The sequence below is a fragment of the Rosa chinensis genome, chromosome 7 (assembly GCF_002994745.2).
Source record: "Rosa chinensis cultivar Old Blush chromosome 7, RchiOBHm-V2, whole genome shotgun sequence".
Lineage (NCBI taxonomy): Eukaryota > Viridiplantae > Streptophyta > Magnoliopsida > Rosales > Rosaceae > Rosa > Rosa chinensis.
The window spans coordinates 14,410,987-14,437,615 of record NC_037094.1 but is presented as its reverse complement, the minus strand read 5'-3'; the positions used below and the strand labels follow the sequence as shown (position 1 = coordinate 14,437,615).

The 26,629-nt window shown below is 38.4% G+C and overlaps 4 protein-coding genes across 4 annotated transcripts; all 4 read left to right on the top strand.

Annotated features, from left to right (window-relative positions):
* The first annotated feature begins 2,769 nt into the window (after nt 1-2,769).
* Nucleotides 2,770-3,733, top strand: LOC112180166 (late embryogenesis abundant protein At1g64065). Its single transcript, XM_024318671.1, has one exon. The coding sequence runs from the start codon at nt 2,998-3,000 to the stop codon at nt 3,544-3,546; it is 549 nt and encodes a 182-aa protein (XP_024174439.1). The 5' UTR covers nt 2,770-2,997; the 3' UTR covers nt 3,547-3,733.
* A 4,833-nt stretch (nt 3,734-8,566) lies between these two features.
* On the top strand, nt 8,567-9,127 carry LOC112177458 (late embryogenesis abundant protein At1g64065). The gene has a single exon (XM_024315747.1). It carries the CDS (start codon nt 8,567-8,569, stop codon nt 9,125-9,127), a length of 561 nt encoding a protein of 186 aa, XP_024171515.1.
* A 6,283-nt stretch (nt 9,128-15,410) lies between these two features.
* Nucleotides 15,411-16,046, top strand: LOC112177457. The gene has a single exon (XM_024315746.1). It carries the CDS (start codon nt 15,411-15,413, stop codon nt 16,044-16,046), a length of 636 nt encoding a protein of 211 aa, XP_024171514.1.
* Nucleotides 16,047-24,127: 8,081 nt separating this feature from the next.
* LOC112177456 lies at nt 24,128-24,763 on the top strand. Its single transcript, XM_024315745.1, has one exon. The coding sequence runs from the start codon at nt 24,128-24,130 to the stop codon at nt 24,761-24,763; it is 636 nt and encodes a 211-aa protein (XP_024171513.1).
* The last annotated feature ends 1,866 nt before the right edge of the window (nt 24,764-26,629 follow it).

Genomic DNA, 26,629 nt, shown 5'->3' with positions numbered 1-26,629 from the left:
CGATACTACTCCAGAGACATAGAGTGCACATCGGTGCTTAGTTTCCTAATACAAGGAATTATTGTAATTTAGAAAAAACTAAAAAACATAGGGTTGGGCCTAGACTCTAAACCCTAGCCCAAATAAACATTGGACTAGGGCAGAAAACCCCGCCCAACAACTTGCAACCTAACATGGTAGTCCGCAAGGAAGTTCGCCCCAGGCCCATCAAACTAGTTCGGGCCAATTAGCCTGCTCCTCCCATCCCCATCGTACAGCACCATCCGGCAAGATCCGTCTGACTCACGTCGCTATGCCTTGCACTGCCACTCCAGCCTCTTGGCGTTCCAAACCGCAACGACCTGCATCATCACTTTGCCCAAGCAATGCCACCACGACCTGCATCACTACGGACCAAAACCATCCCCGATCCAGGCTGCCCAAAACCCACCGCCATCGATCGAGATCCCTGACGCCTGCCATCCAGGAAACCCATAGGTGGGGAAGGAATACCGACCCGTGCAGCTCGACCACCACCATCGGAACCATCCAGCCGAACCAACTGAAAAGCCATAGCAGATTTATCCGACGAAGCCACCATGGGCAGTAGTTCTCCCGTCCGGCAACAACCTCATGACGGCAGGAGGCCAGAGGCCATCCCAACATCCGGGCGCCGCCGGATGAGAACAAGAATTCGAACGGCGGGAGCCATAGGGTTTTTGAGGTGAGAGAGAATATGGTTTCTGTTTATCCATTAAAATGATTTTGTTTACCGTATAGATTAGTAAACTGGGGCCGACGTCAGTTGCATTATCAATATGCACAGACGAACTGTGTCTCTAACTTTTAAGTGGGACATATATCCATACATGTGCCTATTGATCAACTTAGTCACAGATAACTTATCTGTCCCCAAAACACATGTCCCCATAGGCCCTTTTTGTAGTAGTAGGGCTGTGACAAGATGCAAGGCTAACAAATCGCACCAAACAAACCAATAGATGATAAACGATACATGATTTGGTAAGGTATGAGCAACATGACTAGCCAACCTTAATTTGTTTCATTAATTAATCTTTCAATATAATTTGGTAATATTGAATAAACATATTGTAGTCGAATGATTGAACAGGCCACAACATAATGCTAGGATTCTCTTATTTTTAACACCCTGTTAGAATTAAATTATTCATCCCAAGAGAGAAAATGTTCAAGCGTGGACGTCCATGTCTGCACGACTCTTGAGGCCAGGTATCCCTAATTCGTTCCTATAATTTGTATTAGTAGGTCGTATTTGAAGTAATGATTAATCATAACACTAATCTGGTGCCATGTTCGAAATGGTATTCCCCGTTGAAAATTTGCCCTGATATATATCGTATCATTGTAGTTGATTGGACTTTGGAGAGACTACAGCCTAGAGGAGGCATCTTTTAACTGTTCCTGTTTGTTGTTCATAAGGCAACTCCATATGTAATTCGATAGTAGCTCAGACCCCACGTCCGTACTAAGCTCCAAAGCTTTGACGAAGACGAAGGTCTAGAATGGCTGCTGCAATTTATAGGAGGAGGAGAGAAGCAGCCTCCTAATTAAGTCGTTTTGTTTTATCCTCTGCCAAGGTCTTTCTCTAATTCTAATATAATGATCGATAATGCTCTCTCTGCTGTCTTTCATGGACATTTCCCAACATGCAAATTGATCGATCTGGTCTGGTCTTTCTTGGCAGATTTTGTAATATTGGCAGCTTCGCACGCCACGCCACACGTTGATATGCTAGCTGTACGAACAATTCGAAGGTGTCTTTCTCTTCCAGAAGATAAGAAGAGAGAGGCATGTCACGGTGACAACGACCCCCCCCACTTGAGCATCCAATTAAGAGTCTTTTTCTGCCATAAACCTAGTCATTGTAGGTGTTCCCAGACTCCAAGTCAGTTTCGGAATTAATTAAGCTTGGTGTGCACTGAATTAGAATAAGGTGTTAATTTGAACCTTCTAATCTCCTTGTCATTGCTATTTTTGGTATGGTAATTTTGGGTTTTGGGGTGGAGACTTGCCGACTGACTTGGTATGCAAGTTTTCATATAATAAAACATACGTTTAATTATTAGCCGTCTGTATTTAAATAAATGTGAACTATATGTATTGAGATATTTATATACATGCCAACTATAAGGTTTATAAGTTCGTTTTTACAATTTTATAAACCTTCACTTATCATAGAATAATTCAATGATTGAAACTATTGATCATATTTTAAATAATTCTTTATAAGATTAATAAATTTTTTATTATATACATCAAATTTGCAGACAAATATACATTGTCGAATAACTAAACTGTGTCCAAGCTGTTCTCATCTTGGGGCTTCCGTACTCCATTCGTTATTGTTAAATTAACAATTGAGAAGGGGAGGAAATTTTCTGTCCCCAATTGCCCTATCCCCACCCTGTCCCTTCATTTTGATTGGTTGACAAAGGTAAAAAAATGAAACAAAATGAAACGAAGTTTAAGATAAGCATTTTTTAATCTTTGTCAACCAATCAAAATGAAGGGACAGGGTGGGGATCGGGCAATTGGGATAGAGGATTTGAAGCCATTGAAAAGCAACCTTTTCAGGGCCTAGCTGGGAAAATAAAACTGATAGCTAGGTTATATGGTGGAGATATTTTTCAGAAGCTTCTGTCATTATTTGTAATATATCGGTCAAAGTCCTCCATACCGAACACGTTTAGAAATATCAACAGAGAAAAAATCAAAGATTGAATAAAAGGAAAAAAAAAATAAATAACCCAAGAGAAAACAAATCACATGTCTCCAGTCTCCACTTGTATTTCCTAAACTCCATTATCTTGTATCAGACACCACAAAAGTATATAAATACAGCAACACTTTGCTTTTCCAATACATTCATCTCCTTCATCTCCTCACAGCTTTCTACAACATCTTTGAGCACCCAATTTCATAAACAGAGTTTCCTTTCTTCACAAACACAAAAACAATCCCAAAACACGTACAAAAATGAAAGGAGGGGGAAACAAGAAGTGCCTAGCCTATGTTGCTATTTTCATCGTGTTTCAAATCATAGTGATCACGATCTTCGCACTCACCGTGTTGAAGATAAAGGGTCCCAAAGTCAGGTTCCAAACCGTGACTGCCAGTAACTTCAATTCCGGCAGCCCAAGCTCTCCGTCTTTCAGCGCCGATTTGGTGACCAAATTTGCTGTCAAGAACACGAACTTCGGTCACTTCAAATACCCCAACAGCACTGTCTCAATCTTGTATGATGGCCAAGTAATCGGGTCTACTGATGTCCCAAGCCAGAAAGCCAAAGCTCGATCGACAAGGAGAACTGACATCACCATTAGCATTAGCTCGGACAAGTTGACTGGAACCACAAACCTCACAAGCGCCATCAACGCTGGGGTTGTGAACCTGACCAGTGAGTCCACTTTGAAGGGGAAGGTCGAAATAATGAAGATCATCAAGAAGAACAAGTCTGGTAAAATGAGCTGCACCATGTCGCTCAATTTGTCAACCAAGGCTGTTGAGAATTTGATGTGCAAGTGATCAAAGTTCTATATATGTTGTAGATGTAAAATTTTGGGGGTTTGAACTTTGTTTCTATGTGTCTGTTTGATCTAGCTAGTATTCCATTTGTATTTTTTCCGTTTTCATTTTGGGTATTGGAGATGTACTTTGTAGTTGGCATTTGGGTTATTGAGTTATATATTGATTATACATTCTTTTACTATTATGTTAATATGAATTATTGAGATTGATGTATCCTCCTTTTGGAAGGCTTAAGTGCTTAACTAGCTAGTTAGGCAGGCAACTGAGTCAAAATATATCATAATTAACCACGGATTAAACAGTATAGTAGCTAGTAATCAATTAACACCCTACAATTTTGATTAATGAAAATAATACTAGATGGGGTGAGTGCTCGTCGGATAATTCATCCTACCAAGGAGGGATATAATGTTCTAAAGTTCTTTGTAACGCTGTTAAGTTTGTTCAAGTCTTTGCACAGTTCCATAAGCTTCACCATCCACTCAAACTTGGAACATAGTTAATATTGATGAGTAGGTATAAAGGATGCACTGTTTCATTGTTCACAAATACATAAATTAATTCTGGTCTACGTAATCTTGCATTAAGTTAAAAGCGTTTCCCAAAATGCTCATATGAAAAGTGCTGATTAACTGCCACGTACACACCTTTCTTTCAGTTTCCAATGTTCACAAACTTATAAATTGACGTATCAGAACATCTTTTGTAGACTTTTTATTTTGGCTCCTTATCTATTTTGGAGAGTATATTTAACTTTTTATATATTTTAGCAGCTTCACTAGACTCCTAAGTGACTCTCTATTATAATTTTTAACTATTTTGCTCCTAAATGTAGAGAGCGAGATGCGACTCTCTATAATTTAAAACATTCATTTTGAGTTATTTTATGTAATTTATAAATACATATAGTACTTAATATTCATTTAAAAAATAATATAAATTCAAAACTAGCTAAAACAGAGAACACCATACTGATGCAAACGTATTTCTAAACTGGCTAGCCAAAATGACTTTTTAGCTACTTTGGCAAAAAATTTGACTAAAAAATGACTAACATTGTTAAAGATGCTCTAACCTAACTTAATTAAGATCTTAATCTTTCATTAAGCTCAAAAGCTTCCTAGCTATCACAAATTCAGAATATGCATGTAATAGGCTGCCAAAGATTTAATATGGCAAAACTGCAAAGGCATGGACGGCTATGCATTTTTGGCTGGCGATCCCTTTAAGCAAAAATCTCCATTTATTTATCAGAATTTAAAAGTCACCTAAGAAAAAAAAACAGAAAACAAATGATCTGAACTTTATTTCTTTATGATATTGATAAATTGACAATATTAATCAAGCTTTTTATGAAGTGTTTTTACTTTACTTTTCAAGTAAGTGGCCGTGATCTTTTTCTTCTTTGCTTGAGAAAGAAGAATTTAACGAACGGGTTTACTCTAATTAGGTCATGAGACTTCATATATGCTTCATCTTGTTTTTTCAGAAAAGGAAACGAGTGCATGCAAGACCTAATTTTTTTAGGTGTTTGCCTATACCCTGTTCCAATCATTTCAGTCTTTCGATCAATTTCATTATACAAGAGCAATACCTCATCTCTATGCTAGACGAATCACATTTTGAGAAACCACATAGAGTCCACCTTAGGTGGCATAACCACGTCATCGAAGCATAATTTTTTTCTTTCTCAATTACCAAAATTCCTTTTTCTTTTTTTACTTTCTTAAATTTATCTTTTAAACCTTTTTTTTTTGTTCTTTTTGATCTAATCATCTGCGACAAATTCATCAGACGTTGTTCTCTTCCTCCCTCCTCTCACCTCCTCTTCAATTGATCAGCGCCTTCTTAATCCGATTTCGATTTCCTCGCAACCAAATGTTCCATTTCCAAGGCTTCAATAAAGCTCATGAATTTCTGCCCCGGATCCGGCTCTTCTAAAGTGAGAAGTGTGTGAATTTACTTCAATTTCATAAAATCTGGACTCTCTATCTAATCTACGGGTCCTGACAATTGACACATCACTCTCCCACCAATTTTTAATTTTAATTTAAACCCTAGTTAAATTGCCGTTAACTCTAAAAGAAAAAAAAAATAATAATTAGGGATTTCTCGTCAGGAGAAACCTCCGCGTCAAGTTCCTTCTATCTGCTTCCTTCTCTATTTCTCTTTGCTTTCCAAACGTCTCTGCTTACGATTGATCACATATTCAATCCATGTCTTACATAAGTTTATTGAAGATTCAAAGCTACAAATTGGTGACTGACCAAGCCGGCTTCCTCTAGGTGTGATAGAATGAAGCAACGATCAGAGACTTATCATTTCACCAAATGAATTCACCATGCATATTACCTCAACGCTTTAGGAACTTAGATTCTTCATTGGTCCTTTGATACCCATGGAGAGATGACAAACCATTGTTTCTAGTTTTCAATGTTAAATAAAGGGTAGGAATCATGTTCCACCAAACACTCTCTGCTAATACGATATGATGCACAGGTAGCCAATCCCATCCAGTTTTTATCACTCACAGAAATCCCCAATTGTGTTTCTTTTGTTGTTTATTTTTTTTATTATTTTTTTTTAGAGTTAACCGTAAGTTAACTAGAGTTTAGATGAAAAATTAGTGGAAGAATAATGTGTCAATTGTCAGGACCCTTAGATTAGACAGAGAGTCCAGATTTTATGAAATTGAAGTAAATTCACACCCTCCTCACTTTAGAGGAGCCGGATCCTTCTGCCCCTAGTGTCTTGAACGGGCATAACCATTGCTACAAGATGTAATTGTCACCCAATTTCTTATTAACTTTGGGCGGAGGAAGCAACCAGTCCTCGTCGTCTTCCTCAATAATTGTAACCTTGACACTTTCATCAACCTTTTCAACCTAATCCCCAATTCATCCAAAACTATCAACAAATTGAAAATCATATGTAATAAAACAGTAATAACTGATAATGGATAATAGCTGCTTACTACTAAATTCGAAGCCCTTCTTCCTCTTGCCCGGGCACAAAGAAACTCATTTTAATTTTTTTTATTTGTTCCAACTATGTTCTTAATTGGGTGTAGTTAGCAGATTCTACTGCAATGCATTTAAGCTTTCTTGAAACCTGTCCAAGACACAAGGGGCAAAAATACATGGGTTTTCTTGAAGCCTTGGAAATGGAACATTTGGTTGTGAGAAAATCGAAATCGGATTGAGAAGACGTTGATCAATTAAAGAGGAGGTGAGAAGGTTGAGAGGAGAGGCGAGAGTAGGAAGGAAGAGAACAACGTCTGATAAATTTGTCACAGATGATTAGATCAGAAAGAACAAAAAAAAATACAAATAATAAATTTAAGAAAGTGAAAAAAGAAAAAGGAATTTTGGTAATTGAGAAAAAAAAATTATGCTTCAATGACGTGGCTATGCCACATAAGCTGCCATCTAAGGTGGGCTCTAGGTGGTTCCCCAAAAGGTGGTTCCCTAAAAGGTGGTTCACCTAGCATTACTCATCTCGTTAACCATACTTCTCAGTTCTCACTTGAGAACAATGAATTATTGGATATTTAACGAGAAATTAAAAAAAAACATTAATCAGAGAGATCGTTTGTACGTATTTGAAAAATGGAGGAACTACAATCAATCAGGATTCTACAAATTATTGTCCGTAATGTAATAATATCTTGTCCATTTCAATGTAAGAATATCGATATTTTAAAGTAAATAATGTGTTTTTATATTGCATCTGATACAAAATGTTGCATTCCCAAAATAAGAGAAAATAGTTACAGTAGGACGTGTTTGGCTAGGATTAATTTTTGTAATAATCAAAAAGCCCTCATCATATCTATATCAGCATCAAAGTAGGCTCCATGACATAAACTATATGCCATGTCTTGCAATTGAGACAAAATGTTAATACTTCTCATTAACTTGAGATTGAAATTTAAACTTTGAACCAACTGATACATGAAATTTGTGTAGCCTGTAGATGAAACTATATATAAACCGACTACAAAACTAAATTGAAACCTTCCAACTTTGGTTAGCATAGAGTGGTGCCATTCGTTCTGATCGATTCTCATCCCTAGTTGGCTATTTAAACCCATAGTGTCCACAACTACTTAATACTTTACTTCCAAATAGTTTTTAAGTAGTTGCGAGTAGAATTTATATTTTGTGATCGCGTTGCCTATTACAGGTGATTGGCACGTGCAAGGGTTGACGAAATTTTGACTGTAGAGAGGCAATTGACTATTTTGATATAGTTTGGTACCAGATACAATAATTTATCGATGTATTTGTCACCAAATCCTACTAGCTAGTTTGTTCCAAGTTCAAAATGATTTCAATAAATATTTTGGGCCAAGTTATTCTGCATCAAAAAAAACCGAGGTAAACTTCATGCCCAACCCAACTGAATGGATATTTTGCGCGTGAACTTTTGAGTCCAATCCCCCCCTTTTTTTGTATTAAAATTTTTTTTTTGGTCAATTGTATTTTGAATTTTGTAATTAAGAAATAGTGAGAACAGGAGAAGAAATTAGGCTACCATTTTCTGTGTTTTCCTAATTTTCTTGGGTCGGACCAAATCACACGCTTGGGTCTGTGACCATCCCAACATTTGAATGGTACGTTTTGTTATCAAAGCATAAAGCCTAATGGTTATTCACAAACATTCTGGGTCAAGCTCTGTGGGAAGCTTCTGATATAATTTATTTGGTTCAATACTCGATCAACTTCGTCCAAGTCGCCTCTATTGACAATTTTCTGAAGACTAAAACACCATTTGATATTTTCTCAACACGCTAACCAGAAGAAAAGTAAAACCGCCCCAGAATTTCCCTGCAGTTTTCAAAAAACCAAGCTCCTGACCCAGGCGACCTCACCCAACTCTGTATATATTGCTATACCAACCAGCCCTCTATCACAAACCCCCTCCAAATTCTTCTCAATCTCCTAAAACACAGACATATCCAATTTTAGTACCTACCCTTTTGAGTCTATACCCTCCCACAACTTAAGAACCAGCCATGTTGGAATCAGAGAGGTTCAAGAAAATCCAGAAGAACAGGAAATGCTTTGCATACATTGGAATCTTCATTGTGTTCCAAATCATAGTCATGACCGTTTTCGGATTGACCGTGATGAAGATCAAAACCCCGAGCGTGAGGCTGAGGTCCGTGACTGTCCAAACCCTCGAAAGCACCTCCAATACTTCCTTCACCGCAACTCTCATTGCTGAAGTTACCGTGAAGAACAAGAATTTCGGGAGCTACAGGTTCGATGCCACTAAGGCTAATGTGACCTACGGGGATGTCACGCTGGGAAGTGGTGACATTATCAAGTCACGCGCCGGTTTGAAGAAGACGAAGAGATTGAATGTGACCATTGACGTAAACTCGAGTGGGGTGTCGGATAACAGCCTTGCCACTGAGCTGACTTCAGGGAATGTGACACTGACGGCTCTTTCGAGGGTGACTGGTAAGGTGTCATTGATGGGGATGATGAAGAAGAGGAAGACCGCGAATATGAACTGCTCGATGATTGTTAATGTTCCAAACAAGGTTGTTTACGATTTGACTTGTAAATGATATTGCCTTGGTTTTTTTTTTTTCTTTCTCTGTTCTTGTTCTGAGTTTCTTGCCCTGTTCTTTCTGTTGTGGGGCTTTGGATTTGTTTACAGAGAGCTAGTGTGTAGCTCATTTATTATTTCTTGATAGTAATAAAATAAATAAGGAGATGTATGTATACTTAATTGGTCGTATGAAATTTGCTAGTCACGTATCTATGGTTGGGAAGACTGAGTTTCGCTTCATGGATCCTGCTCTGTTGCCTCTGCCTCTGACCTATCTACATGATAATGATGATATGATGTTAGGAAAGTTTTTGATAGCGTACATTGTATTCTACAGTTTCATTGATTAAGACTTCAGGGTAATTGGTCTGATTAGCTGATAAATTTTTTGTTATTAAAGTCTCAGATAGAACATAAAATAAACATGAGCACACATTTGCCGATAAAATATTTGTCAAAATTATCTTGTTGATAAAAATCGTCAGCGTTCTCTTAGTGAGGGAAAGTCGTCGCCAAATACCTCTAATGTGAAATAAAAAAGGGACGCACTTTGCTGGTAAAATCTTCTAATCGATGAAATTTGGTTGGTAAAATTTTTTAATTGACGAAATTTTCATGGTCTTATTTGACTAAATTTCTTCGGCAACATCCTTTTATCAATGGGAGTCAAATTTGCTCACTACCCTATTAAAACTTGCCAAGTCATAAAGTATCAATTTAATACTTGAAACATATGTTTTTAATTAAACATCATGATTACCTATCGTAAAGAAAAAATTAAAAAATGAAAAGGACGCTTTCGCTTTCGAAGACTACATTGTAAATCCACTCACCGACTTTTCGGCTAAATATATTTGTACTAAGAAATACAAGTTTCAGTGAACGAACAAAAGAATAGAAGTGAATTACAATGCGACCCGGCTTGCATTATAGGTTTCAATATGAAGTGCGTCAAAAAATAAACCCTCCAATAATTCCTCACTTGCATTCCAAAGACTAGACCCTTTTTGTGGACAGATCGAATTTCATGGTGCAGTCCATGTTATCAGACTTCTTTTTCTTCATTATGAGCATCAGTTGAACCTTTCCAGTTAATTCAGCTTGACTGCTCAGCTTCAACACCCCGTTACTCAATTCACTCTCAAGATTGGAATTGCTCGGCAATCCATTAGTACTCAACTTCACCTCGACATTGATATTTTTGGTGGAACGCATATCAGCGTTGCTCTTTGGAATGACAACTAGCCCCACAACCACACCTTGGTACATGAACATTGCAATGCCTTCATTGTTTAAGTAAAAGAGAATTCAAGAGAGATTGATGAGAGAATTGTATTTCATTATTGAGAATAGGAGCCCTATATATAGGGATTACAAAGTACATGTTCTAATATTAAAGGAAAACTAATTCGAGTAGGACTAGGAATTCTAGAACCTTCTCTCCTATTACAACCATGAAACTAATCCTAGTTTGAATAGTCACACAAAGCTGATTTCCTTAAACACTCCCCCTTGTGCCGCTCAAACTTGGTGGTGACGCTTCGTCTGTTGCGTCGTTAAAAACCTTACTCAAGTGAAAAACCCTGTAAGACAAAAACAAGCTCGAGGAGGAGAAAAAGAGTACAACACGTTCTTCGCTCTTCGAGATCTAACATGTAGACATCATAACTCCCTCTGATTGCTACAATCGTGGGAGTTCTGATAACCTTCTCAATCCGATGCTCTTCACATGTTTCTCGAAGATGGATTTGGGTAACGACTTAGTGAATAAGTCCGCTACATTATCCTCTGATCGGATTTGATTCACTTCAATTTTTGGAAGTGATTGTTGTTGCTGATTATAAAAGAACTTAGGCGATATATGCTTGGTGTTGTCTCCCTTGATGAAACCTAACTTCATTTGCTCAATACAAGCTGTATTATCCTCATAAATGCATGTAGTTTCATCCGTGGTAGACTTCAAACCACAACTTTCTTGAATATGTCTAATTATAGACCTTAGCCATACACATTCACGTACAGCTTCATGTAGAGCAATAATCTCTGCATCATTCGAGAAAGTAGCAACAAGGGTCTGTTTTGTAGACCTCCAAGATATTGCGGTGCTTCCCATGGTAAAGACATAACCCATTTGGGAGCGACCTTTGTAAGGGTCAGAGAGGTACCCTGTATCAGCAAAACCCATCAAAACATCATTGTCGTTTTGGTGGAGGGGAGTAGGAAGACGCCGGCCACCATGGACGGAGGCGGTAACATGGCCGGCGGCCAACTCTTGGACGACGGCTTTTTTCCTCTTGGGGTCCGATCCCAAAATTTCGTCATTCATTTTCTCTTTGTAGGGATAAAATAGGCCTATATCAATCGTACCTCTTAAGTATCAAAATATTTTCTTTACACCAATCCAATGGCAGCGTGTTCGTGCAGAATTATGTCGAGCTAACAAGTTCACTGCGAATGAGATGTCCGGTCTTGTGCATTGAGCTAAGTACAATAATACGCTTATTGCACTTAAATAGGGCACTTCGGCCTCTAGTGATTCTTCGTCCTCATCCTTTTGACAAAAACAGATCTTTTTCGGGATCAAGACTACGACCAATCATGTGAGTACTCACAGGCTTTGCTTTATCTTCATTAAAACGCCTTAGAATTTTCTAAGTATATGCAGACTGATGGATCAAAATCCCATCACTAGCTACGGAGCTCGATTTCTAAACTGAGACAAAACCGTGTTTTCCCAAGATCTTTCATCTCAAATTCGGATTTGAAGAATTTAACAGTTTCCTTCAACTCATCTAGAGTTCCAATTAGGTTCATGTCATCAACATAAACTACTACGATTGCAAATCCGGAACTTGTTCTTTTAATGAACACGCATGAGCATATTTCATTATTAATATATCCATTCCCAATCAAGTAGTCACTTAGACGATTATACTACATGCGTCCGGATTGTTTTAATCCATATAGTGAGCATTTCAATCTTATTGAAAACGCGCTCCGTGGTTTAGAGCCAGTTGATTTGGGTAATTGAAGTCCATCTGGAACCTTCATATATATATATATATATATATATATATATCTCTAAATCTAGATCCCCATAGAGATATGCTGTAACCACATCCATAAGCTGCACGTCAAGTTTTTCAGAAACTACCAAACTGACAAGGTAGCGGAATGTTATAACGTCCATTACGGGAGAGTATGTCTCCTCGTAGTCGATTCCAGGGCGTTGTGAGAAACCTTGCGCCACGAGGCGGACTTTATATCTAACCACCTCAATTTTCTCATTACGCTTTCTAACAAAGACCCATTTAATTATGGCCAATAGGTTTTACATTTGGGGGTGTCTGCGTTATAGGCCCAAATACTTGTCTCTTTGCTAGTGAATCTAATTCAGCCTGGATCGCATCTTTCCATTTAGGCCAATCCGCTCTTTGTTGACATTCTTCGACAGAGCGAGGTTCGATATCATCATATTCTATAATTTCTTTTGCAACATGATATGCAAATGCATCATCAATAGCCATAGAATTTCTATCCATCATCTCATGTACACTAGTGTAATTCATGGAGATCTCTCTATTTTCTGGAATTGGTTCTGACATTGGAGCGTTCCTCAATGATGTCTCTTGGACATAATCATAATCCAGAATATTCTCATGAGATGGATTATTTACATGTTAACGTTAGTGATCCGAGGGATCCCTAGTTAGCTTAAAGAATGAGAGAGAGAGAGAGAGAGAACGACACAAGAAGTATAGTGGTTCGTTTCCCGCCTTAGCGGGAAACTACGTCCACTTGAATGTTTAACTAGTGTGTTTGGGCCTTGCGGCCCAAGGGGATTACAAAGTGTGTAATGGGATCCATTGAGTTGTGGGTGGAGACATTCCTTTTATAGGTGAAGGAAGCCATCTCCTTTACATTTTCTTAGATGTGGGATGTAGAAATCACTATTCTAGTCTAGAAAGCATGTTTGTGAAGGCAACTTTGCAAGGCCGGGAAAGTGGCTTCCCGGTGACGTATTTGCCACTTCCGGATACCGTAGCGTAGCTTGAACATAGGGCTACAAGATGCAAGTAGCGGTTGGGCCTCACCATGGCTTGTGGGTGTCCCAAAGAGGGTGTTACTTATGCTTGGTGAGATAGCAAACTAGTCATGCTAGTAGAGGTATCTACAAGTCCCCGAAGTCCCCAAGTAAGAGGAGCTTCTTGGTTGGGGAGTTATAATCATGAAGTCATCAAGCATAAGAAACTGGGCGGCACGGAGCCCCTACAAGTCCCCGAACTCCGTAAGCAAGAAGGGACTCGTTAACCTGCACAATAAAGATAAAAACAAGCATATGTAGAATGTTCATTGCATTGGGCAACAAATGTGAGTTGCATGGATATGCGTTGGCAGATATGAACGTATGGGGTGCGCGATACATGTTGATGTATATATGTGGATGGCACCGAGTACGATCGGTTATGTCGTATAGACTCGAGGGCGCATATGGATTGCATATGATAAATGTGTGACGGGCGTAAGGGAACGAACGAGGTCAAGTTTGACGGGGTTACGCTCGTGAGATGTAAGTTGCATAAGTACTGCGAAGTTATGCATTTGTAAGTCATGAACGTGTGTACCGTTGTGTTTGTTTGGTTTTTCGCTCGTATTAATGGAACGCGAAAAGAATTCAATTTGTCGCAAGCGACAAATGGTAGAAGAATTCAATATTCCATTAACGTGTGGTGTGTTGAGTAGACATGAGTGTAAAGCTCGAGGATTGCCGGGAAGGCATGAGCTGAAAGCTCGTGAGCGGGAAACTGGGGGTTGCTGGGAAGGCATGAGCGGTAAGCTCAATGGTGCCGGGAAGGCGTCAACGGGAACTCAAGGGTTGCCGGGAAGGCATGAGCGATAAGCTCAAGGGTGCCGGGAAGGCATGAGCGGGAACTCAAGGGTGCCGGGAAGGCATGAGAGGTAAGCTCAATGGTGCCGGGAAGGCGTGAGCGGTAAGTTCAATGGTGCCGGGAAGGCGTGAGCGGGAACTCAAGGGTTGCCGAGAAGGCATGAACGGAAGCTCAAGGGTGCCGGGAAGGCATGAGCGATAAGCTCAATGGTGCCGGGAAGGCATGAGCGGGAACTCAAGGGTGCTGGGAAGGCATGAGCGGTAAGCTCAATGGTGCCGCGAAGGCGTGAGCGGTAAGCTCGTGAGTGGAAGCTCGGGGGTGTCGCGAAGGCGTGAGCGGAAGCTCGTGAGCGGGAGCTCGGGGGTGCCGGGAATGCACGAGGGCGAAAGTCGGCGGTGCCGCTGAGGCACGAGCGCGAAAGCCTGGCGGTGCCGCTGAGGCAAGACAGCCAAGCTCGGTGTTGCCATGAGGCATTAACGGGCAGCTCGATGGTGATGCCCTGAGGCATGAGTGTGACCGTTGCTAATTATGCTGGGCTGTATGTACAAGTCCCCGAAGTCCCCAGTCAAGGAGGGTGTTCTTGCGGGTTGATACCAAAGCGTAGCTTTGTGCCGTATATCAAGCATAATTAGTGCGAGTGCGTCGTCCATCTAGAATTGGTCGGAGGGTGTTCTTGCGGGTTGATCAGCTCAGCCATATTTCTTTTATCGTTAAACTGCTTTGCAAGTGTTTATTTTGTTTTTGGTTCTCTCAAAAGTAAGAATGAGCAAGTGTATATACTAGTTTGGTTTTAGCTCTCCAAACAGCTTTAGACTCTTGTAATGAGAACCTTAATCTTGGGTGGTTGGGGTAGGATAAAGCCTTCATTCCCAGTTTCCCTAATAGCTTACAAAGAAAAGGATAAATGAATGAAAAGGAATCGACAAGCATGCTATACAGATCCTTATTGATGTTGTAGGCTTCAAGGAAAAGTCTTGTGTCGTCAAATTATTCTCTACTTGGCATACTTTGCACACACCATGTCATTCAGGCACAGATTCGATATAGCAAAAGCCTAAAAGGTCCTCAGCAGTCACCAAAGTCATGAAATCATCTAGAAGTCAATAAATCCCACCTTTGGCTTTGGACGCGTTTGATGTTAGAATAAACTTCTTATCCACAAAGCCAACGCTGATATGACATGTTCCTGGAAGCTCATTTCCCCAACTAGATAAAATTGTTCACTACTCCAAACACTATATATACTTATTTCTAATCTTCCATTCCATCATCACCACAAACAACCCTTCACTTTCTAGTTTCATACATTTTACAAGAGCATACCCACAAGACTTCCTTTCATTTAAGAAGAGGATTTTCTTTCATAAAGTTAGAAAAAGCGGAGAGATTTTTTTTCACTTATATTGAGAGATGGCTGAGAAAACCCACCAGGCATACCCTGTAGCCCCGGCAAATGGTTACACAAGAAGTGATGGAGAGTCTTTAGTATCCGAAGGTGAGCTCAGACGCAAGAAGAGGATCAAGTTGTTTACTTATATTGGCGTCTTCATTGTGTTTCAAATCATAGTGATGACTGTATTTGGTCTCACTGTGATGAAAGTTAAGACCCCCAAGGCCAGGTTGGGTGAGATCAACATCCAAAGTCTCAACTCTGTCCCTGCAACACCTTCGTTCGATGCAGCTTTCACTACGCAAATCAGGATCAAGAACACAAATTGGGGTCCATATAAGTTCGATGCAGGTACTGCCACGTTTCAGTACCAAGGTGTGACTATTGGCCAAGTTGTTATTCCTAAGAGCAAGGCTGGAATGCGTTCAACCAAGAAGATTAGTGTCGAGGTGGGTGTGAATACTAATGTATTGCCAAGCAGTTCAACTCTTGGCAGTGAATTGAACAGTGGGGTGTTGACCCTTACTAGCCAGGTTCAATTGAAAGGAAAAGTCGAACTGATGCTCATAATGAAGAAAAACAAGTATGCTGCAATGGATTGCACCATAGCATTTGATTTGTCATCAAAGACGGTCAAAACTTTGGAATGCAAGTGATCCTGAATCAAATAAGATAACCATTTGTATAGAGAGATGATTAAAGACTAGTTCTTGATCTTCTATTTTGCTTTTATTCATTATGTAAAGTTTGGATTTGCTATATATAATTACGATATTGGTGTTGTCTATTTGATTGAGTATAGATATGGAACTTAATTTCTGTACTAGCAAGTAGCGAGTATACCTGGATTTCAATCATGGCATGATATGAAAATAGTTTCTGAATCATGGCATGCACCTTGAAGTTTCTTTCGCTTTGTAACATCATATTGCTATTCGACATGCCACAGTTTGGCTACACACCCCTGGTCCAGTAGCATAGTCGACACGCTTCTCTGCTAGGATATGGTGGATACATATGAATACCAAAGGATATGGTGGAAGAGTAGTCGAACATGCAGAACTCAGAAACTAAAAATTGCCACTAGCATATTTAAGCCAATGGGCTTAAAAGCTCATCCTTTATGCACAACTCCATAATGTGTCATGCTAGCAGTATTCTAAGTGTGGCTCATGACAGAATGCGTGCATATCGAATTCATAGGGACCGCCAATCTGTTTTCTCAATCCGGATTTGGGTATTTGTCAAAAGAAGGTGTTGCAGGGGAGAGAGCTGAAGTTCTGGACGAATATGAAATTTGAGTTAATTGCATAGTCAGATTCTGAAAGGTTAGTGGAGAAAATTAGAATATCAACAAGTTTGCCTCGAGTGATATTTAAACAGATCAAAAGCGCGGCAATCAATCCAAATACATGTTTAGTTCCTTCTTGAAATGCTTACATTCATTTATTCCATAACACTATCACAACTAACAACTCACGAATACCGAGTAATATAAGTAGCAAGTTTACTAGTCGTGCTCCCTAATGAACTCGATTACCAAAATTACAAGTACTCAATATTATTCAAGGGGTGAAATGAGTTCCATGAGGACCTTAATTTTATGTTCTGGTTCCAAGACAAAGTCTCAATGCCCCATAACTAACAAATACAAGGAAAAATATTCAACGAAAATAAATTAAATCACTTGCTAAACCTGCTAGGTCCTTATTTTTGTTGTAGACGATGTGGTTATGCTGTCTTAGATTTCTATTATTTCTTGCCCTTAAAAAGTCTTGCTCTTCTTCTGGAAGGACTATGCCAGATGAGTAGATTCACAGCAACGCGTTTTGACCTGTTGGGTTTTGGTCTATGCAAAAACGTATAAAATCGAAGGTCCTAAAACGTCCATTTCAATTCTGAATTCTTAGAGCAAAAGCCTAAAATGTCCTCAACAAAGTCATCAATCATCTAGAAGTCAACATTTATCACCTATGGTTTTGGACGCGTTTGGTGTATCAAATAATATTCTGTCCAAATAACCATTCGTTTCCAGCAATTTTGTTCCTCTAAATAACTTACTGTATTGTCCATACTATTTCCAAACACTATATATATGACACCACTACTACTCTTCCATTCCATCATCTCCAAAAACAACTACCTTCACTTTCCAAGTTTCATCCTACAAAAACAAACTCACTGAAGCAGAGCAAAAACAGAGCAATTTTCTTTTCATCCATATAAGAAGGATAAAAAGAGATGGCTGAGAAGACCCACCAAGCGTACCCTATAGCACCGGCAAACGGTTATGCAAGAAGCGATGGAGAGTCTTTGGTATCCGAAGATGAGCTCAAGCGCAAGAAGAGAATCAAATTGTTTACCTACATTGGTATTTTCGTTGTGTTTCAGATCGTAGTGATGACCGTGTTTGGTCTTACTGTGATGAAGGTTAAAACTCCGAAGGCTAGATGGGGAGACATTAGAGTTGAAACCCTCAACTCTGTTCCTGCAACACCTTCGTTTGATACAACCTTTGAAGCCCAGATAAGGATCAAGAACACAAACTGGGGTCCTTACAAATTCAATGCAGGCACTGCCACATTTTTGTACCAAGGCACAACTATTGGGCAAGTTGTTATTCCAAAAGGCAAGGCTGGCATGCGTTCCACCAAGAAAATCGATGTTGAGGTGAGTTTGAATACTAATGCATTGCCAAACAGTTCCACTCTTGGAAGTGAATTGAGTAGCGGGGTGTTGACGCTTACCAGCCAAGTTCAATTGAAAGGAAAAGTTGAGTTGATGCTTATAATGAAGAAAAATAAGAATGCCTCTATGGACTGCACAATAGCATTTGATTTGTCATCCAAGACAGTCAAAACCCTACAGTGCAAGTGATCATCAAGCCGGTATACGGATTGCCTGATGAAGACTAGTTCTAGTTTATTTATTTATTTTTTCTATGTGAATTTAAATATTTTGTTCTTTGTTAATGTCAGACCTCTTGGGGCTTGAACATGTTGTATAGGCATAATTCATGAGTATATATATAATAATGTTCTTGAACTCCTCCTTTAATATGATTAAATTGAACCTAGCTAGTTTTCTTAAATGCACCCTAACATTTAGCATAAACACTCTGGAGGACTCAAAGCCAAACGATCAATATAATGTATATTAGTACTAACTGTATCATGCCACAAAAACTATATGGGGTGGGCTACTGTTATGTTCAAAACAGAAATTAGAATTTTTGGACATACTATTGCAAAATCTTCAAGGAGCGCAGAATCTACTTTTGTCTAAGCCTGGAAATTGTACTTTTGTCTAAACAGAGGAAACAGAATGAACAGAGGTGCTGGACCTACCAATAAATTTAAATTTCCCAAAGAAACTTGAGTACCAAATTTTACTTACAGGTGAGATTGTGAGAACATGTAGAGATGATAAGTAGGCCATCTCTGGTAGGAGAGGGCTATATTAAGGTTAGTGTTATAATTTAGCCCCCAAAAATTATTCTTTATTGATGAACTAGTGAACCATCTTCAGTAAGGCATGACTAAATTTTAGTTATTTAAAATATTTTATGGTTTTACATTATGTTTTTTAGATGGAGAAAAAAAAATGAGAAAAACCCTAGGAGAGCTCTCTGTCTCTCTCTCTCTCTCTCGCTCTAGCAAACCTCAAGCCGGTGACGGCTAGTAGCCTCTTCCTCATCGACAAACCCTAGCGCCATCCCCATGGTCGGGCTTCCATGGAGGCCTTTGCCACCTTCATATCCTCGTTTGCTCCAGGCTGTTGATCAGCCCTTTCCTTGTTTCAAGGAAGGGTGGATTGCATGCTATTTGGATTGGCTCAGCTTCCGACGGGGATGGTTTCTTGGTTGGAGGAGGAGACCCAAGATCTGATTCTAGTGGCGCCTCCCTTCTTATAGGGATTGGAAGATTTTCGATGGAGGTATAGGAATGGCAGCAGAGTCTTGGCATAAGGGAGTCGGAGCCCTGCTTTGGTGGAAGATCATGATGCTGTGGTTGTTGTGGGTGCAGATCGACGGCGGCGACAGGATTGGTCAAACACTGAGTCTGGATGCCGTGTTCATGGGGGTCCAGATCAGTGGGATGTGGTACTCACGAGATCTATGGAAGATCTGGGTTTGGGACCCAGGAATTAATGATCTGCCTGTTGGTTTTGCCGGATTTTGGTGGTGTTCCGCCACCGGGAGAGTAGTCTCTAACCATATTCAAGGGCAAGGAGGAGAGGATCGAGCTTGGGTCGTTTGGGCCCTAGTTCAAATGTGGTGTCATCAAACCATATCTCGTGACCTGCTGGATCTTACATTTGTGGGAGGCTTTTTGTAATCTACTAGTATTTTTGTACACCAATTGAGGTCTCTAGGCGAACTTACTTGTTGTTCAGTTGCTTTGAGTCATGTATTTTTTTACTAGGTTGCAGTTTTCTCTTGTTTGTCGCTTGTCTAATTGTGCGCATTTGTTTACAATGAGGGTCACCTGTCATTTGTTTGGCGGCTTATGCCATCTAGAATTGTTAGTATGAGACAACATGTGATGTACGTGCCTTCTGGCCATGGATAAGTAATGAAGTTATCTATTTCTCAAAAAAAAAAAAAAAAAATGTTTTTCAAATTTATGATTTTATTTGATTAATTTTTTAGACAAAAATTAATTTTTTAAGATGTACTTTTGGATGAGGTATCTATGTGTTACTATAAATAACATTTTCGGATAAGATGAATAAAAGTTTTATTTCATAAATTAAATATTACATAATTAATGATACAAAATCGTAAATTAAATCATTGTTAGCATAATTGATAGCAAAATTATGACATAATTGATAGCTCTTTTGCCTACAGTTGGATCCACAACCAAACCATTAGGCATTGATTTTTTGTCAAATCAATGCATCCATGTATGTGTCAACCCCTCCCCTTTAAATATGTTGGATTTGTTTATGGGTCCCGCTAGATCCCAAGGGTCACATTTGGGGCTATTTTTAGCCCTATTCAATTTTCATAAAAGAGCTAGAGAGCCTAGTTTGACCCCCCTATTAGAGATAGCCTTATTTACACCATTTGCAGGTGTCTGTCAAGTATTTGGGGATTTGAGGATTGGCGAGTTTGAAGCTTAAGCCAGGACATCTCAACAGAAGTTTCTCATAATATGTAAGACAACCACTAGTCTCAGAAACTGGAACCGTTTATATGCGGGCCATTGTCTAAGTTTTCATAAAAAAGATTTAGGGGCTATTGGCAATGCATGGTCTGGGTAGGTTTCTGATAACTAAATGAAAGGCAAATGGCATGATTAAGGGTTAATTGCTTTGCTCACTAAAGTTAAGAAATTGGAGTAGATGACTTGGAATCTTGGATAGTTGAATGTATTGGTAGACCTTTGTGGACTGTGGTCTGTGGATTAATGAAAGGAAGGCAGAAGTGCTTGTTATGACCTGTATGTTATAAGCTAGCACTGCCCAATCCAAGTTGTTAGAGGTAGAAGAGTTATTGCAATTACCTTAACTGTTGAATGATATTAGAAATGAATGCAAAAGTGCTTGTTTTTCCCTACGCTTCTAAGCTCATCTCACTAGGAAGGAGGAAATCTTCAAGTAACATTAGCATATCAATTGTCATGTCACAGACGTCACACTACGGTAACAAAAGTGGCGCCTAAAAATAAGATCATCCGTCAATACTTGAGGAAATGCAGTGGTCTAGTAATTTGAAAGCATCCGAGTAACATAATAGTACAACGACAATTATACAAAGTGTTACTCAAAAACAAAGAATGAAACATGATACAACCAATCAAAGAATTAAGAACTACTCCCAAAACCACACCTATAGTTTGGCCTAATTTCATTCTCCATCACCAAATTTACAGACGCTATATACAAAGTGCCACAATTCCGCTCTCTGCTGATCATTTGCATGCCAAAGCTTGAACTGTCTTTGTGGACAAATCAAGTTTCATGGCACAGTTCATTGTGGCGGATTTCTTCTTTTTCATTATAAGCATCAATTCAACTTTTCCAGTCAATTTAGCTTCGCTGGTCAAAGTTAATCCTCCACTGCTCAATTCACTTTCAAGATTGGAAGTGCTTGGCAATCCATTGGAATTCTGTTGGTACAAGTTTTTTTTTTTTTTTTGGTCATATTGGCATTCCCATACAAAAATGATATGTTGTTTTACAAATGTTGTTAAGGGAAAATATCTTGGTTCAATGCTTATTTATTTAGAAAAGATATTCCCTTGGTTGTTTACGTGGTGTATTGTAATCCTAAGTCTTCTAGGATTTGATATTTTATTTGGTCAATGTTTAATCACCATGATACTTTCCTATTAGAAGTCTATTAGGGTTGGCGTTGCTTCTTCACATATATATAGGATGCAAACTACATGTGCAGCCAACTCGCAAGAACGCAAGAATAATTGAGAGTCTTGCTTGATATTGTGTGGTGATAAAAATCCTAAACACTTGTTCCTTGGTTAAGTGTTATAGGTCAGTTGCTCATGCGTATGGAGTTACTTGTGATCTGAAGAGTTGCTGTGAAGCAAGAAAAGGAAAAATTGAAGAACAATCAAGTGAAGGAGTTCGAGATTGAAGAACAATCAAGTGAAGAAGGAGTTCGAGATTGAAGACAAACTGCATATTAGTTTTGTCTATTCATTGGAGCCGCGCTAGTGCTATTTGAAGTTGTAAAGAACATATCCTTCATCATAATTTAATTGTTCTTATTTTTGGGTTCTCAAGAGTAAGAGCCCCGCAGTGTTTTTAATCTCGTATTTGAGATTTTCACTGCGTAACTAAAAATCTGGAGTTTTGTTCGTTTTCTCTGATTTCTGCCCAGTAGGGATTGATCCGTATACTGCAATCCCCATTTTCCAGAAAACGTATTCTGTCCTTATATTTTCAAATTCAAACTCACCTCGACATTGATCTTTTTGGTGGAACGCATTCCGGCCTTGCTCTTTGGAATAGAAACTTGCCCCACTGCTACACCTTGGTACATGAACGTTGCATTGCCTGCATCGAACTTATAGGGACCCCAATTTGTGTTCTTGACCGTGATTTGGGTTGAAAAGGTTGTGTCAAATGAAGGAGTCGTAGGGACAAAGTTGAGATTTTGGACATTGGTGGTGCCCAATCTCACCTTTGGAGTCTTCACTTTCATGATAGTGAGACCAAAAACAGTCATGACTATGATTTGAAACACAATGAAAATGCCAATATATGTAAACAACTTGATCCTCTTCTGGCGTTTGAGCTCCTCGGATTGGAAGGTGGGCAATTGTTCATCTTTTCTGGTAGTGTAACCTTTGACTGATGCCAAGGCGTTTTTGATCTTTTCAGTCATCTTTGTTTTTTCCTTAGAAAAAGCTTAGACCAGTTTAGCTGTCAAAAGTATGAATTGAGTTTGTGTTTGACTTTCTACTAGTAGGTGGGTATTTATAGTTTTCCGGTGTTAATGAGTTTGTTTAGAGGAGATGGCGTGAGCTTCCCACCTTCCAGGAAATAGTAAAATGTAGGCAATCGCGCGTAATCTGGAATCTGTGACTTTGTAGTCTTCTAGATGAGGAGCTCACTTTTGGGTGTTTTCGTTAACGTCTTTAGGCTTACATAGCTCACAAAGAAAAGTATATGTAAAAAACTGAAAATAGAGGTCTCAAGCAGACAGATCCTTGTTTATGATGTAGGAGGTCATTATGCCGTCATAGCCTTCTATTATTTTAGGGTGCGGCTATTGCCACCCTACCATTTTCTTTGTTCACCCTACTTGCTTATTACACCTTACATTTTAATTTTAATTATTAAATATACTTATCTAACCCATTTCTCCTTACAATAATATCCTTATATCCAATTGAAAAAGAATTTTTTTTAACGAAAATCTCTCATTTAATTTATACCAATAAAAAAATAAAAATATATTAAAGTTTCATACTAAAATCATAATGTGATTTATTTCCATTTTTTTTATTTTTCCATTTAGTTTCAATGTTCATCTATTTCAATTCATGTCAAAAGATTAGTAAGTTAACAACGGTAAGCAATGAAGAAGAGATTGATTTTTTTTTTTTTGTGTTTTATACTTTTACATCGGTGTTGCAAAGATTTTGATGAAGTTAACACTAATGGTTTGCGAATTGAATAACACATTAACTATGAGGAGTCAATAATAAAAAGACTAAAAAAATAGTAAAAAAATTCACATTTGGATGAAGAAGATGAATATCAATGTTATCCAATGAGAAATTAAGTAGTCTTTATATTTAATTAATTGGTTATGTATTTAGTTGTCCTTACATATTTAGATTTTAGAAAATTAGTGTACTTATTAGTCATTTTGTATTTGGGCAATATATTCTTTCAATAATTCAAATGTTTGTAGGGTAAACTATGAAAATAGTAGGGTGACAATAGCCGCAACCTTATTCTATACTTCGTTTTCCTTTACATTATGACATGAGCAAAACACCAAAAGGGTCCTCATCCATCATCTAGAAGTCAATAATTCCCACCTTAGGTTGGGACACGTTTGCTGTCGAATATTTTTCCAGCAAGTTTATTCCCCTAAATAATTTAATGAAACAGTGCATATTCCAACCACTATGGTCTATAACTCTATATATACACACACTACTCTTCTATCATTTCCACAAACAACTACCTTCACTTCCTAGTTTCATCCTAGAAACACAAATCAACCCGCAGAAGTAGAGAAAAAACAGAGATCGAGATGGCTGAGAAGACCCACCAAGCTTATCCTACAGCCCAAGCAAATGGTTACACAAGAAGCGATGGAGAATCTTTGGTATCTGAAGATGAACTCAAGCGCAAGAAGAGAATCAAATTGTTTACCTACATTGGTATCTTCATTGTGTTTCAGATCATAGTGATGACAGTATTTGGTCTCACTGTGATGAAAGTCAAGACCCCCAAGGCCAGGTTGGGCGAAATCAGAGTCCAAAGCCTCACATATGTCCCTGCAACACCTTCATTCGACACAAAGTTCACAACCCAGATAAGGATCAAGAACACAAACTGGGGTCCTTACAAATTTGATGCAGGAACTGCCACGTTCCTGAACCAAGGCACTACTATTGGGAAAATTGATATTCCCAAGAGTAAGGCTGGCATGCGTTCTACTAAGAAGATCAATGTCGAGGTGAGTTTGAATGCTGATGCTTTGCCAAGCAGTTCCAAACTTGGAAGTGAATTGAGCAGCGGGGTGTTGACACTGACGAGCCAAGTTCAATTGAAAGGCAAAGTCGAATTGATGCTCATAATGAAGAAAAACAAGAATGCTTCAATGGACTGCACCATAGCCTTCGATTTGTCATCAAAGACGGTCAAGAGCTTAGAATGCAAATGAGCAGATAAGCTAAACAGTGAGTGATGGAGGGTGGAGCTAGGCTGCATCTACCATATGGATTGCCAGAGGATCAAAGTCCTAGTTCTTAATTTTCTATTGTATTGTTACTTTTTTATTCTTTTATTCGTTTTGTGAATTGAAGCATATGTATTTGTTGTGGAGTTTATAAACTATGATGGTGTTTATTGAATCACTGAGGCAGCTGTTTTTTTGTTTCTTCCTTATAATCTTCTCATGGTTATAAAGAATACGGAAACAGATCACTGAATCGTAGATAAAGAAATGAGGAATATAGAAAAAGATGAATGAATATCTTAAGGAAACGATAATATATACAGAGCAAAAGCAGAACATATATACAAATTCCAAGGATTTGGATCCTTCTTTCGATGCTGCATTACAATCATAACACCAAACACCCAAAAAATTTATAAACTCATTCTTTCTCATGCTCAAACATCCTTGGATAATGGATATACACAGAATGATAATCTAATGAAATGATCCAAGTCTGAAAATGATGCGTAATCTATTCAAAAGCAAGAATACCTGTTGTTGATTTTACCCGCCACTTTTCATCCTTTGTTTGCTCTTATTTACCATCAACTTTAGTTGTCTAATCATCTATGCAGGAAAATCTTCTCTGCCTTGAGAAGTTAGAGATTTTGTTTAGGGTTGTTGTGCGTCCCCACTTAACCAAAGTCCAAATACCTCATCTAGTGGACACACGTCTAGAGCAAAATCAAAAGATAATTGTGTTGGGCTGAATTTTGTGTGGCATAGTATCTCATTCGTGAGTGAGAAGTTGTGAATTCGACTCACAAAAGACTAATCGTAGCATTTGAGTTGTTTATCTGATAAAAAAAAAAAAAACTTGAAATCATATATCAGAACTTTGTAAATTATGAGACAATTAGTGAACCAGTTCACTAATAAATCATGGATAAAATAGTCTAGCATCATGGACAACCATCATACCTTTAATCCACACTTTGAGATAAGGTCTATAAAACCGAGGTGTTGCATGCCATCTCCAATAGAGGAGTGAAAAATACAATTTAGCCCCAAAAGATCTTACCACTTTTCTGTTACTTTCCGATTAGAGAAAACAGTCGAACTGTTCTAATAGTAAACTGTAGAAGCACACATGCTACATGCAATCATATTAATATCCACCTGCAAATAAATGTAGTCACAGAGTTGGTTGGGTGTCGAATAAAGTGTGACTGTACATGAATCCTAATATGAATAATGCCTTCATGAACTACAAAAAAGTTGTTGGAAAATAAACTAAAATTCAGTGTAAGAGTTCGATAATAATAGCGTATTTTGAGTCTCTCAATAGCATTATTTGGGAACTCTGTATATGCTCTTGAACTATATATTTCTAATAACATGTTTGTGTGATAGGACCGTTTATCTAAATATTTTCGTCAAAGTGTGTTGTATCACGGATACCCGTTAATATCCAATAAAAATTAATGATTCTAAGATAAGCAGGCAACCAATTGGCAAAATGAACAACTGTAAAGCCAGTGGCCAGTGGCCACCATAAAAGATGATTGAGAAAATTAGATATAAACTAAAAAATATAAGTTTTTTTTGAGAAAAACCCATAGATATTTTTCTTTCAATTTACACCCATTATATATAAGCAAACTTTGTATATAGAGTATATGGCTATAATTAATAGTTTTTCTCACTCTTTGATATATCTACTATGCCCTTCTGATTATGGAGAGTTAAATTAAGTATCTTGATTTATCTTTTTTTTTATTTTTTAATAAAGGGCTGGTGCGGCTGCCCTCAAGCCTCGATTAATGAAACTGTCGAATACAAGAGGGGGACATTAAGCCTAAACCTCTT

Coding starts and splice junctions, on each gene's coding strand:
- LOC112180166 (XM_024318671.1), top strand. CDS start 2,998: ATGAAAGGAGGGGGAAACAAGAAGTGCCTAGCCTATGTTGCTATTTTC.
- LOC112177458 (XM_024315747.1), top strand. CDS start 8,567: ATGTTGGAATCAGAGAGGTTCAAGAAAATCCAGAAGAACAGGAAATGC.
- LOC112177457 (XM_024315746.1), top strand. CDS start 15,411: ATGGCTGAGAAAACCCACCAGGCATACCCTGTAGCCCCGGCAAATGGT.
- LOC112177456 (XM_024315745.1), top strand. CDS start 24,128: ATGGCTGAGAAGACCCACCAAGCTTATCCTACAGCCCAAGCAAATGGT.